Raw genomic sequence first — 16,395 nt, forward strand, 5'->3', positions numbered from 1 at the left:
TTAAATATATTATTTTTAGTTTTGTATTAAATACGAGTTGCTCTTGCTACAACAAATATTTGTTGCATTTAATTCTCGATTGCTTTGTTTTTAAAGTTTTTTGTTTTTTTTATTTTTGTTTCGGGCAGTTGGCCCTTGTCAGTTTTTGGCTCTGTTTAAAAGTCCTTCACGCAAATAAGCACAAAGTTTCTTTACAAGCACACTTTGTTAAGTATTTATGTACAAAGAATATGTAACAAAAATATTTGCCGAATAATTGATTTAGCGAACAATTTTGTCAAGAACAAGAACTTGAAATTTGCGAAACTTTTTTTGGCTGCTCTTTCGTTCTTTTTGTTTGATTTTTTTGTTTGTTTTTTTTTTTAGTGGCAAGGCGACAAATCTTAAAACTAGGTACAGGACAACGACGACGTTGAACACAATTAGAACTGCTTAACGGCTGTGCTCTGCGTCCTTATGGGTGTCGACGTCGGCGTCGTCCTGGCTAATCATCCCAGCGCCAATGGCGAGCGCGGCGGCACTGGCGGCGGTGTGGCTGTGTTTCTGGCTGTTGCTGTGATTGTTGCAGTGCTTGTTATTGTTGCTGTGGTTGTTGCTGTTATGATTGCTGCTGTTTGGCTATTGGCTGCCGCTGCGGACATCGCGTTGGATGCCGGCGGCAGCTGACGTCAGGTGCCCAGCAGCAGCTCGCGTTGTGGAGCATTTTGCAGCATATTGGCTGTTTTTAAATGAATGCTGCAATCAGAATACAAACCCAATTAGTATATAAATATTTAAAGTGTAAAAAAATGTACTCACTTATTGTCCTCCAGCGACATTGTCTCCGATGAGCCGTGCGAGGCAACTGAAGTACCTGCAAGCGAACTTCGTATTGAGTGCGAATCCTCGGGAACAGTAAGCGTAACTAATAGTTTATGTTTTTGTTTATTTTTTTGTTTGTATAATATATTTAGACGTTTCAACGTTTGCCAATTTGTATAGAAAGATTGTTGTTTGTTTCCCAATTGTTGCGTTTCCCAATGCATTGTAGATTTTTATTTATATTATTTTTATTTTTTTGTGTATTTTGAAAAAGAATTTGCATTTAGTTGAGTTGACGAATTTTGGTTAAAATTGTTAGTGTATGTTGTGTTGTGCAAAATAAAATGATTGGTTTTTTTTTAAATTGTTATTTATCAAATATGAGCTGCAATAGTTTGGTCTAGGTTTGAAAACATGCAAGTGTGATAAAACAATAACTAGCAAAAAGAAATCATATGTTCAGTACAAAAAATCATAGATATTTATTTTCGTGTGGCATTTAACTAGTATATTATATATATATATATAGATTATATATGTCTATATAAGGTTTTGCTAGAGCTACTACATTATGAATTTGGCTTTAACTTGAACATAAACTAATGTTTGAGTGCTTGTGTGTGTGTTTTAAGTAGCACAAAATTTATATATAAATGCAAACCTAAATTTAGGCAGAAATATAATTTTGTATATGCAATTGCATACATACATGTTTTGTTCTATATAAGGTTTAGGTTATAACAAGGAGTGTGGGGAGCATTAATAAATATATATTCTTATATATGTGTATATAAAGAGTAGTTAATAGATTAAGTTAGTTTAGTTGGATTGTGCATTGAAAATCGTTGTACGAATTGCTGGAATCGTTGGTATCTTAGGAATTATCAGTTTTTGTTGGTTTTGTTTTGTTTTTGTTTGTGGAATATATATGACTGATTTCTATAATATGTAAGTAATATCAGTATTGTTTGAGAAATCGTACTCTAAATACAAAACGTTGACTTTAGACAAAAATTACGTTTAACAATATGTGCTAGGCAACAATTTTGATAGCCAAATGTTGTACGAAAATTAAAGCTAATTATATTAATTTTTTTCTTCAACTAATTAATTGGCATAACATTCAAGTTGAGCAACGGCAAATCAATAAGGGGAATAAATTCAAGTACAAATTTGAACTTAAAAGCTACGACATATAGATAGAAGAAATAAACAGACTAAAGACGCGTATTCTCCACGCTCAGCGCATCATCATTATCGTCATCAACATCATCGACAACATTATGAACATAATTTTTATCATTATGATTAACAGCATTGTTTAATAACTTCTCCTGTGGTTTATCAGCTCCATTCTGCATCAGGTTGCGTACGTTGTGTGCTGCTGGCTGTGTCTGCTGATGATGCTGATTCTCGAGCTGCATCTGCAGCTGCTGGCCTTGCAGCGCCTCTAGCGCTCTGTCCAGATCAAGACGATTGCGACTATCGCTTTCGCTACAATAGCTGTGCCGCTGGTTTGATAATCTATCGGCTGAGGTGTGCTGCATATAATGAAGATGGTGCTGCTGCTTCTGCTGCCAGATATAGTTGAGATTGTTAACGCTCTGGCTGCGACTGTCTTCGGGGCCGGTGATCACAGAGCCATTGCTATAGAGCGAACATCTACTTATCGCCGGTGAGGTGGCTAAACTAGTCATACTTTGATAGGTTTTCATTGAATACGCATCACCTACGAACAATAGAGATTAGGCAGTTGTTTTTTTTTTTTTTTGGATTGGTTTTTAGTTTTAAATTGGAGAGACGCCACATACAGTTATCACAAGATCCCAAGAGACATTCCCGCGCAGACATTGAGAAGCGTTTTTAATTGGAGAAATGCGTGTGATACATATGGAGCGGACAATGTTAGACAAAATGTGATTGGGATGGAACATTATATCGAATGACATGTTTGTGAACTGGACGCATATTTAATATAAGCGTGACTCGGCGCATTTTGCTTCAGCTTTTAAATATTTACACATATAATTGATATCGCTTATCTCTCCGTCTTTCGTATGTACAGTTTTAAGTTAAGTGCCCGCAAATACCAGAACTCTAACAATAAGCCGCTGCCTAGGGTAATATATATAAATATAGCCCACAACCGCACAAAATATAACATATGCCCGGCTGCTGCAACATATTAATTCAAACGGGTCAAAGAACTTTGCGACGCTGACTTAATGCAACTTTTTTTTTCAAGCTTGTCGCAATTTGTGGGTTAAAGTTCAATCCAAACAATTAAAGAAAACCTTTGAAATGACCAGCGAATTCAAACAGACGTTGCTTTATGTAGGTATTACCTCTTTATACAGATATATGTATATAACTTGAAGAAACTTTATGGACAGATATCATGGTTTTTTCTTTCAATTCACAAAGAAAAAATTCGATACGACCGCTTAAGTTGACGCATAAACAATGTATACATATATGGCCTATAGAGATTGCCGATGATGACGTTGTTATGACTGCTTATCTATGACGATCATTAAAAATCAAGCCTCCAGTAAAGCTGATGTAAACAAATTTATGAATGTATATGCCATCACAACAAACCAAATAATAAATAAACTCATATTTACAAAAATTGGAACTCTATAACAGACGTAAAACAATAAGTACATATGCCTTAAGCTCAACAAAATATACAAATAAAGAAACTTTGTACATAAGTAAAACGATTGTAAATCTATAATACGTATAAGGTATGTAATACAATATAATTTTTTTTTCTTTCTAATTATATACATAAATTCCGATTTATAAGCTTGCACCACACACACTAAAAATTATAATCAAGTGCTGTTTATATTATTGTATAAATTGATAAGCTTCATATTGTTATTTTAGTACAGAAGCAAGCGTTAGTAAGGGTGTATATTAAGACAGTGAAGTTTAGTAGTTGTGCCATAATAAAGATATAATAAAGCTAACTCACCAGTTGCGCATTCGGATGTCTCATAGGACACTGTAGATTGTACCTCAATTGCGTTTTGTTCTTGTCTATCAGAATATAAAAGAAAATATTAATAACTGTTTAGACATCATTAGAGTGCGAATGTTCAACCTTGATATCACATCGGTTAAGACTTGCTTTTCCGTATCGGTATAGTCACGTCGGCGACCGGTTTTTTTCTCACGATCCGCCTCCACAAACATGCCCAGTGGTCGTGTTGGAAACTCATTGGATTTCGCTGGCGGAGGTACATCGAGTTTCAGATCCTTCAGCTTTTTCATAACGCGCTCCAGCGCCTGAATGGCATCATCGTCATTGTAACCAAAATTCTTGTGCAGCTTCACCTGCAAGTATTCAATAATACCATCCATATCCTTGAGGCGCAACAGCTCATCCTTGTGTAGATAGAGTATGGTCACGGCCATGGCCAATATAACACGGTCGCCGTCCAGCAGAAAAATATCCCACACGCGTAAACTAAGACTAAACGGCACCTATAATACAAAGGGACGACTTCAATTAAATGGAACACGCATTGGCATTGACATCAGTTAACTCACTCGCTCCACAAAGACCACAAAGAACCACTTGATGGCATAGAGAAGCGCATCCACATTGTGTTTCATAAAATGCTTGTGCAGTTTACGCATTATCTTGGACAATATACGATCATGATGCTCGATGAAGCGTGTCAGCTTTGGAAAACCCTCAATGAACAGCCCATGCATGCCATATTTACGATCCGTGATGAGCGTATTGAGTGCCCAAAATGCCTCTTCCTCCTGCATGTAGAGCAACAATACGCCCGCCACACACGCCATGCCCTGACAATAGCCAAGCTCCGAATTGTAAATGCTGTAAGCGTTCAGCACATTAAACAGGGAGCATTGCTTGACGCTATAGCGTTCCCGATAGGCCAGATTGTCACGAAACTGACGATTCACGTCCGCATCGATTTGGCGCGTCTCAGTCGCATTCTGTTTGGCCATTTGCAGCATGCGCATATAGACGCCCGCATTGGTTTCCATCGAATGCTGGACATTGAGCAGCTGTTTCCACGCCGGCCAGCGCATCCGATCCGGTATTCCCTTGTATACGCGCTTATGCAATTTCTCTTGTGGCGGCGGCCAGTGATTCAGCATTTTAACCCATTTTTTATCGCGCTCCAATTCGATCCTTGTGCGTTGCACTTCCTGGGAGTCGCGTGACGATGGCAGGCGGGAGTCATGCATGAAGCCGTACCTAAAAAAAAACCAAATAGATATTAAAAAACGTTTAGTTCGTAATTTTCAGTGTCATTGCAACTGATAAGATACCAAGTAGCAAACGATTTCATCAGGAATACAAATTTCTAGCACCTGAGCTTTTTATACATTCCAACGTATATAAGATATTGCCTTACGGCTAAGATAATCTAGGAAGCACTATTTAACAGTTGATCTTACATTTAAAAATGTGTCCAAATTGAACATATTTACTTTAGAATTGCATTTTAGACAGTGTGGCAGCTCTACAAACTGCATTTACCAATAATGTTTCTGATGTTATTGAACACTTTAATGCTCAATACGCCCTCTTTTGCTACCCTACAGATCTGGTCCAATTGAAGGGTCTAACAGTTTTTTATCTATCATGTTGCGCTGTCATATAGCACACAGATCATGCCACAATAAGTTTTAGCGTATAAACGGCATAAAGATACTACCACTTACTTGTCGGTTATATGATAGATTTCAAATGTGGGATTCTCCCAGGAGTCGACGACATTATTGGGATCCAGGCCCAAATCATAGCGCTTGAATATGTCCTCGCGTTCATCTTCGGCGCGTTTAACTAATGCATGTTGCTGCTGCTGCTGTTCGCCATTATCATGGGCGGGCGGAGCGGCTGTCATTGTGGGCGTGGGCAAGCAATCGGCATCCAATTGCTGCTTTTACTGCTGCTGCTATTCCGCTTGTGGTTGTTGTCGTTCTCCGTTATGGCTCCGTTTGGTGTTTGTGTGTGCTTGGCAAGAATGTTGAATGGGAGCGGCTGCTGCTGTTTGGCGATAGCGCGAAACTTTTGTTTTAAGATAAAAGCCAACAATAAAAAAATACCAGCATTAACATATGAAAACGAACTCTAGTATGCACACAGTCACACACACAGACACACATACACACCAATCAACAGTAAGTTTTGTACATTCATTTAAATGCAAGTCTTCGATTTCACTGCAATTAAAAAGTTTGTTGCATGTGTGCGTGTGTTTTGCTTTTTAAATATGCAGCAACAACAACAATAACAGAGAGAGAGAGTGAGCGAGAGAGAGGGAGAGCGCGTTAGCGTTGCCAAATGACGTGATATTCAATAATATTTAAAAGCGTCCCTGAAGCGGCATCAACTGTAAAACAACAACAATATACTACAAAAAGTTACTTAGAAAAAGAAAAACGCCCCCACATCAAATGATCAAGCAAGCGTGGTTTGGTTTTTTGATGCAGCAACTTTTACAATTGTTTTATGTATATTTGTTTTCACTAAAATTGGTCTCCTTGTTTTTATCTTGTATACACTTCCTGTTTTGATTTTGCTCGGACTTTTTTATTTTATTTTTGTCAACACTCACTACGCTTACATACAGACATGCACTCACACACATACACAAACGCATAGCGTTTTGTTCTGGTGCTTTCACTGTTTTATAGTTTTTTGCTATTTTGGCTATTATGCCGTTGTGTCAAAAATTGCGCTTATTACCATTTAATTTTGTTATAATTTATGTACAATTTGTGTTCAATTAATAAAAATGAGCACGTTTACTGTTTTTTTCAGCCTGCATGTTGAGCGAGATTTGACTTAACAGAACTGACTGCCCCCACTTAGCAGACTACTGTTTATTAACATCAACCAGCGTTGCCAGAGCATGTCAAAGGTTTAGCATTTGGCGCGCGTCACAGTACGGCAACACTAGTCGCGCTGAACCAGCTCGATACACAAACCTAACTATTATCGATAGCTTTGATAGCTGGTTCGTACGTCTTCGACCATTTTTTTTGCGTGTATGTAGTTTTAATTGTGCTGGTCGAAAAAATTGTGTAAAAAGTCCATGAAAACGTCTCAAATTCATCCAAAAAGTGTTGTGCTGTGCACTAAACGCGTACGCACATTACAAAACATACGAAAAACAATGCACACACAATAATTCCATTGAATAAAACGGGTAAGAAAAACGCTATGCCCAAAGTGCGTAGCAAATTGCTCTCAGAGTTTCCACTGCTTTGCGCTGTACACACACACTCGTTCAAACGAGCTGGATGTGTAGTTTGGGTACATGTTTTGAATGATGCTTGTCATCGGTCGATTGTCAATCAGTTGATAATCGAAATCAAAAACCGCAATTAACTAGCATTTGCCCGTATTCGCCCACGGTTGCAGCATTTGTCCATCAAAGCGGATACAGCCTGTCCCCAAACACTTCGAGCCGTGCCACAAACTCTTTAGAGATTAACGACTGCGTTTGCTGTTGTTCGATCGGCATGGTCTCAACGCGCCAAATGTGCGGCAATGCTGGTGGCGCCGGCTTCGATGAGACGCCAACATCCACCCGTGCCACGGTGGTGCGTCGCACCACACACTATCAGCATCAAAATCAGCAGCAGGTTGCCACCTGCTCGTCGGCAGCGGGTGCGGCGGCGCCCGTTTTACAGTTTTTGGACTTGCCCACGGAGCTGATCATCAAAACACTCGGCTATTTGGATTATAAGAAAATCAGCAATTTGAGATTGGTAAGTGGCTAAAGAGAGCGGGGTATTTTGGGGTTTTCATTATTTAATCAATAAAAAGCAATTTGCAAAATGTAAGTAGAATGCGCGTGGGTCGTGTTTGGCTAAGTATGTAGCTAAAGGTGGACTGAGGGGCAGGGGCATATTATTTCACTACCTGAATGCACTTGTACTTGTTGTTGTAATATTTATTATTTTTACCACTGAAAAGTCGCTACGGAGTTGACCGCGTGCCGTGACACGAACGGACACGATTCATGTTTGTGCGTGTACAGGTAGACAAGAAATAGACTAACCAAATATAAAGGATTCATAATCAAAAATACTAAAAATATTTAACTTTGTTCTTATTGGAATAAACCAGTAAATAAATACTCATTTTCAGTACAGTAATCGCTCGCAAATTACCTTTTCATACAATTTTCTCCTATGGGATATGCTATTAGTATTAATAAATACTAACTGGTTCAAATATAAAGCAAAACAAATTGTTATATCTTGAGAAAAAATTTCATAAAAAGTCACTTTTTAACATGAAGCCGTACGATATAAAAGTCCGAGATCTTCCTCGTGTTCTGGGAAGCATAGAAAAACACGCAAATAGCAACTGTGAAACAAGTTTTTGTTGAAGTTTTAACATAAAAAGCAATACTTTCGACTGATAATTCCTATAGACGCTATATAACAATGTAGTCTAACTGCAGAACGTAAAGTAATGTTAATGATAATTTATAGACAGAGAAAGTTCCAAATACTGGGCGTTCACTGTGGCTTCACAATAGCCTTTTAATATGCAAAATTGTTTAATTGCTTGATAAGTTTTCGGTGGGTCTTTCAAAAGCAATCAATGAAATCTGATAGCAGGAAACTAAACGGCACAATACTAATAATCTCTAAAACAAACAATTCGTGATAGTATGCGGTGTATCTCACGCGCTCATCTCTATGTTTTTTCTTGGTTTTTTGTCATGCATTTGATTTTGTGTTCATGCCTGTCTGTTTGCCTATGTGTGTGTATGGCAAAGTATGCATGTGTGTGTATGTGTATATATGTATATTATGTACCTCAGTGCAGTAGGTAGCTAAATGTAATCTGATATATTTTTGAGATGCTCTCTTATTTCGGATGCGGGATGCTGCTGGCGTTACCCTATTATTTAAAACCAATTATTAACTCAAAAGTAATATAAACTGTTCATTTTTCTGAAATTCGCAGGTGTCCAATCGCATGAACGACATTTGCATGAATATGCTAAATGTGGCTTTCGCCAGGCAAATTAAGACGACTTTCAATCGCTTCCAGTCGATCAAGTCGAGCATGCCGCGTCGGGAATCGGCACGCCGCCAGCATCCGTTGGCCTGCGAATGCGACATCATCGAGACATGCTATATGCGCCTCTCATTGCTCCAAATGTCGATGGGCAAACACATCGAGCGTGGCCATTGCTGTTTCTTTCCGGGTGCCGTAAGTGTAGCTTGTAGTCGGTGTCAATTAGTTATTTCATGGTCTTATTCAAATTTTTTTCGCAGATACTTGATGAGGTGCACTCGATTTTAAACTATATCAGTATTACGCCGCGTTTGCAGCGTCCTTATCGCGTCACCGATGAACTCTTTGATCTCTCGACCATGGCCATGGAGTACTTTAAGGATCGTATTGAGCCCACTCTGCCGGGGCTGGCGTATTTCAACAAGGACTTCTTTCAATTGCCCGCTACCACAAAGCGGCGTAAGTTTTAATTTTGAAAATTAAAATATTTTTAGTTGCTTATTAAACAGCATCTCTCTGTTCCAGCTGCCTTGGCTATTAGCTCGGATCTCTCAGACAGTTCGAATAACTCACCACCTCAAAACCACATGGTTTTGCGTAAGGGCATACGCAAGATCAAACAGGGCATGAAGATGTACAATAATCAGCTATCGGTGCTGCGCACCGAGCTCCGCACCTGCAAGCGCAAGGCCGCTGAGCAGAGCAAACAGCTCGCGGAGCAGCAAAATCTATTGGCGGAGCACCAGAAACAGACGCTCGAATATGCAAACCGCCTGGACGAAAATGACAAAAAGAATGAGGAAATGGCACGCAAATTTTCCACATTGTTGCAGGTGAGTTAGTTAGTTAATAAACTCGAACAGATTCCAGAATCTCTACTAGCTATGTATATGTAAAATCATTTATCACGATCGAATGACTGACCAAATCGTTGGAGCTTAATTTTTGCAACGCTTATGCTTTGCTTTGCACGGGAAACGAATACGAATTCTCCCAGAGATTTGGAAAATGCATTTTAAACTGATCTTTCCCCATACCAGGGTGAAAAATTTAATGAAAGGTTGTCCGAACGAAAGTTCTATTAAAGAGTTAACATTAACACAATTACTGAATACTTGTGATAATAGCTGTTACTATATATATATTATTATATAGTATATATGTATATATGTTTTTCACATTTGCAGGAGCTCAACAAGTGCAAAACCGAGTTACAATTTTGGCGCTCAAAGAGCCCCGCCATATCGTCAGTGTGCAGCTCGTGCAATCAGAAGGTGGCACCAGTACTGCCGCCCGAGGATTTGCAGGCGCTGGTCAATCAGGGTGTCGATCCTGGAAACATAATCATTATCAACGATGAGACCGATCCAGAAGCCGATGTGGATAGCGCGGGTGAAGGCCATGCGAGCGGCTGTGAGCTGGCTGTGTCTGTTGACAAATCGTTTGCCTTTCCAGACGAAAGCACCACAGCCAAGCTGTTGGCCGTCAACACGGCCGCCAAGAATCAGAAACGCAAATATGCGGCAACGGTGGACACCGAAATCGCTGCAACGTCCAATGCAATTGCGTCCAATGCGACACCGTCTTATTCAAAAGCTGTTGCCCAGCAAACAACAAGCGCCAGCTGTGGCTATTCGACAAAACTCTTTTATGGCAATCATCAACGCAGCGGCGTCATCGTAAGTCCAGTGTCCATGAAGCTGGCAATGGTGCCAGACAATAGCAATGGGATGCCACCAGCCAGTGTGCAACAGTTGCTGCAGCAGCCAAACAATGGCGACGCATCATTGCTGGCTGTGGGGGCGACGGAGTCCGCGAGCAACTTGGTTCTCGTGGAGCAGGTGGAGGCGAAGAAGGCACGTAGAGTACAAAAGGCCAATAGGTGTTTAAATGCACATGGCAAACGCAGTAAATAAGCATAAAAACATATACAAATTAAATTTTTTACTACTTACTTATACATAAACATATATTTACATATAAAAGTCGCACACACGCACAACACACGCACAGTGCAGCAAAAGGCTTGTGTGTGTGTCTGTGCCTGTGTGAGCGCTGTAGTGTTAAAAAAAAACAACAGAGGAATCAAATTAAATATATATACATACATATGTAGTTACCTATATGTACATGTATATCTTTTACGAACATTGATTATCATTATTATTATTATTATTACCATTTACAAAATGTATCTGTATGTTCTACACACAACCACAGCCACAAGCAAAATATAAAATCATTTTGAAACACATATACACAGCAACTTGTATGTAGTTTGGAAGTATAGACAGAGCAAAAGCGATAATAATAATTTAAAAGAAAAATAATTTTTAATATTAGTAGCCACACACACATACACACAACAAATTAAGGAAGGTGTGAAAAAAAAAAACAAAAAAAAAATCATGAAAAGAAATGGCAAAGAAATATTTTAAATAAAACTTTAACGCATACAAAATCAAATGCAATGTCTTTGAACTTCTTAGGGAAAAGATTAAAGTGCCGAGAGCTCCATCTTTGCATAACTCTTGCACAAGTGTCATAAATATTTTGAATGCTGTTCTTTAGCTCTTCATCAGAAAATTACAATGGATACAAATTTTTGATGTATTTTCAACTACTCCAGAGCCCAATTAGAAAACGTACGTAAGCGTTGCCACACGAAATACGATATTTATTGCTAGTGAAAAACGAAATAGAACTCTTTCTTTTACATAGAATTGCACTTAGGGCACGCAATCAACATTTCGGTGCGTTTTTAAATGTTGTTTCACTTAATCGTAAAATCTGAACTAATGCGGAACACAAACTTCAAAAAATGACAGCGCTGCCACCTAAGAGAGTTAAGAGCGGTTATATTAAAAGCCGATATACAAGTGAGTCGCCTTCATCGATTGCGATAACTCCTTTTTGTTTAAACAGTTAATTATCGATATCTATTGGGCAAATTGAAAACACATAAAATATATGAAAATACGCGCCCAATAAAGAGAAAATTGGGCAGTCGCGGTTGCTAAAGAGGCAACTAACTAAAAATAATCGACCATGTGTGCGTAAGGCACGCAATTAGCCAAAGTACTTAGCAAAGCGACGCAGTCGAAGAAAATATTCTGGTAGGGTCGGCTACCAGTCGAGAGAGCAAACTAATCTCCTGATATATTTATAATTGTCGACTCCAACTAACGCGGCTGGCAGTCACTCTTAGCGCTCGCTTTTGGTCGAGCACAGCGCGCATTACCGTAAAAAAAAATTACCAAAAAAAATATTTAAACGCTTTGTCTTGTTGCTTTTGCAGGCGGACAACACGTAATCGAGGCAAATGCAAGATTACAGCGAAAAACTGAACGATGTCTACGATGAGCAGCTGGGCAGGTGCTGGAATTGTGTTAGACAAACATTGCATAAATAAATATATTGAATTTTATGTACATCATTTTGCAGGCATCTGGTGGCCAGCATGAGCATTGAGGCAGGCGAAACGCTGCTGGACGAGCGACCGCTGCTGGTGGCGCCGCATTGGGAATGCGGTCAGCTAAAATGCGCCCAATGCCTGCAGGAATCGTATGTCATGTGCCGCAAGTGTCAGGTGTATCCGTTATGCATGGATTGCACCGAACATGATGCGTTCGAATGCGAATTCTTTGCCAGCGGTGCTGGCAGTCGTATTAGCAAGGACTTACTGGTTAAGAATTATGGCATCTGTGCGCTGTTGAAGCTCCTCTTGTTGCTGGAGCAGCCGGAACAGCGTGCGCTGTGCCAGACGCTGTTGGACACAACAGTCAAATTGGAGGATTATCGCAATGAGGACGGCATGTGGCAAGAGCGTGAGGAGCTGGTGGTGCGTCCCATAATGTCCAGTGGCCTGCCACAGGCATTTTCCGACCAGCAGTTGACAGCGGAAGTGCTGCACGCCCATTGCATACGCATTGACAACAACGCTTACGAGGTGACCGCTCGAGACGGAGACACACTGAAGGGCGTTTATGTGCGCGGCGCCAGTTTGCCGCATAGCTGTGTGCCCAACACGGTGGTGGCTCTCGATGAGCAGTTCAACATGAAGCTATATGCTGCAGTGCCTCTTGAGAGTGGCGACATCATTTACACATCCTACACGAATCCACTGATGGGCACCAGTCAGCGTCAGCATCAGCTGCGTCTGAGTCGGCACAAGGAGTGCGCATGTACGCGTTGCCTGGATGCCACCGAGCTGAACACCCACATGAGCAGCATGAAATGCAGAGACTGCCCCGATGGCTATGCCGTTTGCGAGCTGAGCGGCAGCGGCGATTGGCGCTGCCTCAATGCGAGCTGTGGCGCTGTCATTCCAGCCGGCGATGTGCACGAGCTGCTGGCCGAGGTGGGCAGCGCCCTGGTTGAGGCCAAGGGCGAGCTGAGCGCCTATGAGACTCTACTCGACCAGCACAAACAGCTTCTACATCCTAATCATTTTCTGTTGCTGGACATTAAGCAGAATATTGCCAGCATTTTGCGTGCGGCAGCTCTAATGAATTCCCTGAATGATCCCTGCAAGAAACTTCTGGCACGCCGCGTGGAGCTCTGTGGCGATCTGCTGCCCGTTTGTCGCGCTGTTGTGCCTGGCCTCTCCAAGCTTTATGCCATAGCGCTCTTCGAGTACCTGCTGGCCTTTGTGGAACTAACCGAACTGCAGTTTGCCGAGGGCGATGTTAACAAAAAGGAGTATGTGGTAAGTGAGCTAAAATCTACTCATATGGAATCTGGTTAAATCCTACCGAATCCTCTCATTCTAATAGGCGCAGCTAACACGTGCGCGCTCGGTGGCCAAGGAAGCGTTGGATTTGCTGCAGTTTGAGCCGGAGAATTCGGCGGAAGGTTTTTTAACCGACCGTATTGGCATGGAGCTGGAACGCATTGAATCTGATTTGATGAAATATGGAAAACATTAATTCGCAATTGGAATTTATTTGTGTAATACAACTATAGTGAAAGTCCTACACACGGACAGCTCCTTTGAGCGGACATGTCGTTTAGGCGAACAATTTTTGTGTACTCCCTATAATTATTCCATACTTTTCAAACAACAAACTATTTTGACCAGATGTGGTTATAATTTCTTGTAGAAACCCCTTCGAGTAGCTTTATAGAATCAACAATTCTCTATTTTTTGCTGAACCAAAATAGAATTGTTTTCAATCAAACATGTACAAATTTGGCATAGTACGATTACAAACAGACAATGTTAAATAAAAAATGTAAACAAATGTTTTAACCTTTTTTTTTCTGCATGTTACCGTTGCAACCGATATTTCTTTGACAACTGTTTAAAGCGGAAGAAGCTTTGGAATTATCCGTAAAAAATAGTTTTTTGTATGGAAAACATTTTTAATTTACAAATTTACAACCTACTTTAAAAAGACGAACCAAAAAAATTTGTCGAAGGAGTTTTAAGGAATTTATAGGGCACACAATTGAATCACGCCGAAATATAAGTGATTTGGCATTCGAGTTTCTAGTGCATTGTCCCTGAACGTGCCCAGAGCAGGTTCAACAGCCAGCGGCAAAACAAAAGCGCATAGCCCGAGAGCTGCGGGAAATGGACCGAATAATCACTCAATAGAGTAAAATAAATAAAGAATTGCTTTCAAATATAAATGAATCTAAAATAAACTCGTATCGTTCGAGACAATATCGGGCCTCAGTATACGAGTGCTAATTGGCGACAGCAGATGCAATTCTTGGCCCAAAGCAACAGCAACAAGGAAAACCTTTAGAATGGCTGCGGTAACGGATGACTTTGCCAAGAAATGTGAAGTGAAGCAGAACGAAACGCTGGGCAGGTGGGTGCACCCACTCAAAGGAGTAGCTATTGATTAACCATTTATATGGTAGATATGTGGTTGCCGCCACCAATATTAAGGCTGGCGAAACGGTGCTGCTGGAGCAGCCCGTGCTGCTGCTGGCCAACAATGGGGATCGGCGTTGTTGCAACTGCCACCAGCTGACGTCGTCATTTTGCGGGTAGGTTCATGACTTCCCTTATCATAAACAGCTGCTCATTAAGTTAAATCTTTTGCTGCTCGGGGAGTTGCCAGCAAGTGCCGTCTAATGCCACTGTGCGCAGACTGTGTGGAGCACTATGGGCCGGACTGCAGGCGTCTGGCTGAGTTGCAGCTGCAGGAGCAGCAGGTGGAACAGCTGCAGGCGCACACAGAAGTCTGCAGTGCACTGAAGTATTTGCTGCTGCGGGAGCATGCCGAGAAAAGGTCACACTATGAGCAACTGCTGCAGTTGGAGGCACATCTAGCCCGGCGACGCGACACGGACATCTGGCGCAGCTATCGGGCGGAGGTGTTTGAGCCGCTGCAGGTCTCCGGGCTGCTGCTGCAGTTGCGCAATGGCGCGGAGATCGATGAGGAGCTGCTGCAGCGTCTGCTGGCGATTGCGGATATTAATGGCTTTGAGATCCGTGCGCCGGAGTCGGGTGGTGCCATGCGCGGTGTTTACATGACTGCCGCTCTCTTTGCCCACAGTTGTCTGCCCAATCTGGTGACAGCAATTGATGAGGAGCGACGCATCAAGCTCTATGCGAATCGTATTATAGCCGCTGGCGAAATTTTGTACAACTGTTACACGGACATCCTGCTGGGCACCGATGAGCGGCGTCGCATACTTAAGACGGGCAAATGCTTTGATTGTCAGTGTGCCCGCTGCACAGATCCCACTGAGCTGGGCACGCATATGAGCAGCTTTGTCTGTTCCCACTGTACTGGCGGCTATGTTGTGCTACAGCCGGAGTCTGGTCTGTGGCAATGTCTGCTCAATGCCGAGCATACGCTGAAGCCCGAGTTTGTGGCCAATGTGCTGGAACGCGCTAAGGAGGAGGTTTTCCATGCACGCGAAGATATTTATCGGCTGGAGCTGTTGCTGGCCAAGCTGGGGCGTCTGTTGCATGGCAATCACTATATTATGCTTGATCTTAAGCAGAATATAGCGTCCATATTGCGACAAATCCTACAGAACATGGCACATCGACCCAGTCGTAAGGTCTACGAGCGAAAGATACGTTTGTGCCAGGAGATATTGCTGGTCCTAAAGGTTGTGGCGCCGGGCATATCCAGGTTGAAGGCGATTGCCTTGTACGAGCTTGCCAACACTCAAGCGGAGCTCGGACGGAAATTGTACAGTGAACAGGAACATGACGCTGCGGATTTGTTGGTAGGTATCATATTATATTTTTGTTTAACATAAAGTTCCAAAATTATAAATAAAACAGGCAGAACTGCAGCAGACTGAGATAATGACGCGAGAATCGCTACGAATGCTACTTTATGAACCTATTTCCACACCGGAGGGTCAACTGGCACGTAATATGCTTAGAGAATTGAAGGAGCTTCAAAATGATATGAAAATGCTACAGCAGCCAAATGACGATGTTGTTATTTAAAACAACGTGTTTTCCAAATATTCGTTTGAATTAAACAAACTGTTTGTTTTATTTCAAAATATTGCAATTTGAATGGCACTTCCGTTGGCGTAAAAATCGAGTACTTGGTACTTAGTTGATGTTATCGCAACTC

The 16,395-nt window shown here is 41.4% G+C and overlaps 4 protein-coding genes across 7 annotated transcripts; 3 read left to right on the forward strand and 1 right to left on the reverse strand.

Moving 5' to 3' along the window:
- Positions 1-43: 43 nt before the first annotated feature.
- Positions 44-6,687, reverse strand: RN-tre (Related to the N terminus of tre oncogene). 4 transcript variants are annotated; one of them, XM_064682077.1, is made up of 7 exons: positions 6,542-6,685; positions 5,515-5,860; positions 4,363-5,044; positions 3,914-4,296; positions 3,785-3,849; positions 799-904; positions 44-735 (listed from the first exon to the last, which is right to left on the reverse strand). In XM_064682077.1, the coding sequence occupies exons 2-7, from the start codon at positions 5,694-5,696 to the stop codon at positions 669-671; spliced, it is 1,485 nt and encodes a 494-aa protein (XP_064538147.1). In that variant the 5' UTR covers positions 5,697-5,860; positions 6,542-6,685; the 3' UTR covers positions 44-668. The 4 variants fall into 4 exon arrangements, with proteins under 4 accessions (XP_064538147.1, XP_064538145.1, XP_064538144.1 ...); XM_064682075.1 differs by lacking the exons at positions 44-735; positions 799-904 and adding an exon at positions 1,260-2,530 and having other exon boundaries at positions 5,515-5,839; positions 6,542-6,687; XM_064682074.1 differs by lacking the exons at positions 44-735; positions 799-904 and adding an exon at positions 1,260-2,530 and having other exon boundaries at positions 6,542-6,686.
- A 131-nt stretch (positions 6,688-6,818) lies between these two features.
- Positions 6,819-11,090, forward strand: dmpd (F-box protein dmpd). The gene is made up of 6 exons (XM_064682078.1): positions 6,819-7,004; positions 7,220-7,569; positions 8,783-9,031; positions 9,097-9,295; positions 9,362-9,669; positions 10,024-11,090. The coding sequence occupies exons 2-6, from the start codon at positions 7,321-7,323 to the stop codon at positions 10,750-10,752; spliced, it is 1,734 nt and encodes a 577-aa protein (XP_064538148.1). The 5' UTR covers positions 6,819-7,004; positions 7,220-7,320; the 3' UTR covers positions 10,753-11,090.
- An 857-nt stretch (positions 11,091-11,947) lies between these two features.
- Positions 11,948-13,987, forward strand: SmydA-7 (SET and MYND domain containing, arthropod-specific, member 7). The gene is made up of 3 exons (XM_064682081.1): positions 11,948-12,211; positions 12,281-13,544; positions 13,612-13,987. The coding sequence occupies exons 1-3, from the start codon at positions 12,159-12,161 to the stop codon at positions 13,762-13,764; spliced, it is 1,470 nt and encodes a 489-aa protein (XP_064538151.1). The 5' UTR covers positions 11,948-12,158; the 3' UTR covers positions 13,765-13,987.
- A 449-nt stretch (positions 13,988-14,436) lies between these two features.
- SmydA-6 (SET and MYND domain containing, arthropod-specific, member 6) lies at positions 14,437-16,321 on the forward strand. Its single transcript, XM_064681803.1, has 4 exons — positions 14,437-14,655; positions 14,708-14,836; positions 14,911-16,033; positions 16,092-16,321. The coding sequence occupies exons 1-4, from the start codon at positions 14,591-14,593 to the stop codon at positions 16,260-16,262; spliced, it is 1,488 nt and encodes a 495-aa protein (XP_064537873.1). The 5' UTR covers positions 14,437-14,590; the 3' UTR covers positions 16,263-16,321.
- Positions 16,322-16,395: the final 74 nt, after the last annotated feature.

The sequence above is a fragment of the Drosophila montana genome, unplaced genomic scaffold (assembly GCF_035044405.1).
Source record: "Drosophila montana isolate Dmon_TW-CO22-7 unplaced genomic scaffold, ASM3504440v1 contig_2438_1, whole genome shotgun sequence".
Lineage (NCBI taxonomy): Eukaryota > Metazoa > Arthropoda > Insecta > Diptera > Drosophilidae > Drosophila > Drosophila montana.